Source organism: Emiliania huxleyi, assembly GCF_000372725.1.
Source record: "Emiliania huxleyi CCMP1516 unplaced genomic scaffold EMIHUscaffold_2698, whole genome shotgun sequence".
NCBI lineage: Eukaryota > Haptophyta > Isochrysidales > Noelaerhabdaceae > Emiliania > Emiliania huxleyi.
Genome location: NW_005200013.1, coordinates 1 through 2,335, shown reverse-complemented (window position 1 = coordinate 2,335; position 2,335 = coordinate 1). Strand labels below are relative to the sequence as shown.

The following is a 2,335-nucleotide window of genomic DNA, read 5'->3' as shown; positions in this document are numbered from 1 at the left end:
ACGTGGCCGAAGATGGGCGGCGAGATGCCGCGGGCGCCCCGAGTGCAATACGAGTAGGGACGGGCGAGGGAGGAAGGGCGCTAACCACGCTCCACGGACTACTACATGCCGAAGGTTCGACGACGACTACTCGCCGCCTGGGTCGTTTGGGGCGCGCGGCTCCGTCGAGGACCGGGCGCGCCCCCTACCCGGCGCGGCGTAGGTCCCACTCTGAGACGAAAAGAGGGGAGGCACGGCCGACAGCCCGATCCATCAACTACACTCATCTTCTGGTGCTTAGCCCCGTGCAACAGCGGTCCGGCAGGCTGCCCCCAAGGCCCCCCGGGCCGCTGCGGGTTTGGGAGTTATGCTTAGGCACAGCTTCGGCGATGGCAGCCCCTCTCTGGGGTGTTGCATAGGCGGGGAGTCTCCCCCGCTGGTCTCCTCCTTCCCATTTTTTCTTTTCTTTTGAGAGCAGGACGCCGGGTTTGTCTTGTATGTGCATGTCGGGCCTGGGTGTGTGCGAGGGGCAGAAGGGGCGGGGGCGTGCAGGGCAGAGGCCCACAACGTCGGGCGGCTTGTCGGGGTCCGGAGAATTCGAGGGGGGAACGAGGAGGGGGGGATGGGCGGTCGGCGTCGGGGTAGAAGCAACAGGGCGTACGGGGTAGCCGTCACTTTCCCGCCTCGAAAGGGCGGGGCTGTCCCGGAAAGTGAGAAACGCCGGGCAGCGTGGCGCACAACTGAACCCTCCCATACGTGTTTGTTTGGGCTCCTCCTTTGCTGTCCCGTCTCCTCATCTCTTTCCCGCCTGGGCGGGGCAGTGGGTGGGCGCGCGGTGCGGCGTGGCGTGTGCGTGTGTGCGACTGCAACGAAGGACCGCTCACAAGGGACCATTGGGTTTGTAATTAACAAAAGGCGGAATCATCAAAATAACGCAAGGCGCGAAGGCTCGAGCCGGCGCCGCGGAAGCCTCTTCTCTCTCCTCTCGAATGACCACGGCGTATCGGCCAGGCGGGCTGAGACGCGTCGGCACCTACTGTGACGGTCAAGACCATACTGAGCTCGTCGTGCTAGAAGCTGCGCAGACTGCCCTTGACGCCGGTGCGGACCCAAATGATCCGGCCGAGAGAGACCCGGGCGGTGGGTATGATCAGCCGCCGCTGAGCAATGCGGCATGGTTCGGCCACCTGCGAGTCGTCGAGCTACTGCTTGCTCATGGTGCCGAAGTCAATGCGCGAGGGCGCGATGGGTTTACAGCTCTGATGCAGGCGGCGTACGGTGCGCCGTATCTGGTCGACGGTGCGTGCCACGCCGGCTGCGTCCACACCACTGAGGAACGGCAGGTGTCGATTGCGCGCCTTCTCCTCCGTCATGGTGCTGAAACGTGGCAGAAAAGCAGCTTCGAGTTCGTGGGGTTCGAACAAGACGCCTTGGGCTTGATACATGGAGATTACCCCAGCCTGAGACGAGTGCTGCGCGCAGGCGCCGGATGGTGCAGGCTGCGCCGCCTTGCGCCTACGGTCGGTCGGATCGCGCTCTTCGTTCACGCGCTCTTCGATGAAGTCTACTACCGCCCAGGCGGACGCGGGGCTCAGAGTTGCCACGACGAGTTCCAAGCGCTCGCGACTTGACCCCTGAGGGGTTTGGCCCATTTTTTGAGCGGACGTGGAGCTTGGCTGCTGCCCGGCCTCACCGGGGTGTGGAGTCTGGAGAGCCAGAGCGGACACGGGACGGCGGGACGCGGGGAGAGGAGGCCGCATCCCTCTCCCAGACTCTCCGGCACTGCCGCCGCCACTGCGCACTGGCTGTGGCACTACAAGGTACAGCGATCTCTCACGTCTCAGCGTACTTCCTTATAGACATTGTTTAGAGCGCGCGCTCTCTCCACGGAACTTGATGTGGTAAAAGACGGAGCGGAGCGCCGGGGGCGGGGGCGGGAGCAGTGACCAGTGTTTTGCTCGCATTAAAAAACACTTCGTGGAGTGCGGGCGCGCAGCTGCTCAGGGCGCCGCGGCCCGCGCAGGGCCCGCGCTGGCGGCGTTCGTGTTCGTCTTCGGAGTCACCACGGGCACGCTTGCGGCAAATCCTTCCGCCGGACGGGCGGCGCGTCGCTCTTCGCGGCGGAGCTACGCGCGCGGCTCGGCGCCGACTCGTCCAGCGCCTGCGCCGCGTAAATGGGGTTGGCCGGGGAGAGGCGCCTCACCGCCGGCGTCAGAAGAAGGGAAGATGCCATCGCCCGGGATGGGGTAAGGAGAGATCCCGGCAGCCAAGCGCGGGGTGAAATCACCCGCGGTGGGGGCGGCCCGCCCCCTGCTTTACTCGTGTAAGACGAGTCCTATTTAGCGTTCCTCCCTGC

At 65.2% G+C, this 2,335-nt stretch overlaps 1 protein-coding gene across 1 annotated transcript; it reads left to right on the top strand.

Moving 5' to 3' along the window:
- Window positions 1–1,350: 1,350 nt before the first annotated feature.
- Window positions 1,351–1,610, top strand: EMIHUDRAFT_254752 (Hypothetical protein; the record flags this gene model as incomplete). Its single annotated transcript, XM_005777110.1, has 2 exons — window positions 1,351–1,384; window positions 1,462–1,610. 2 exons carry the CDS (start codon window positions 1,351–1,353, stop codon window positions 1,608–1,610), a joined length of 183 nt encoding a protein of 60 aa, XP_005777167.1.
- Between the last annotated feature and the right edge of the window lie 725 nt (window positions 1,611–2,335).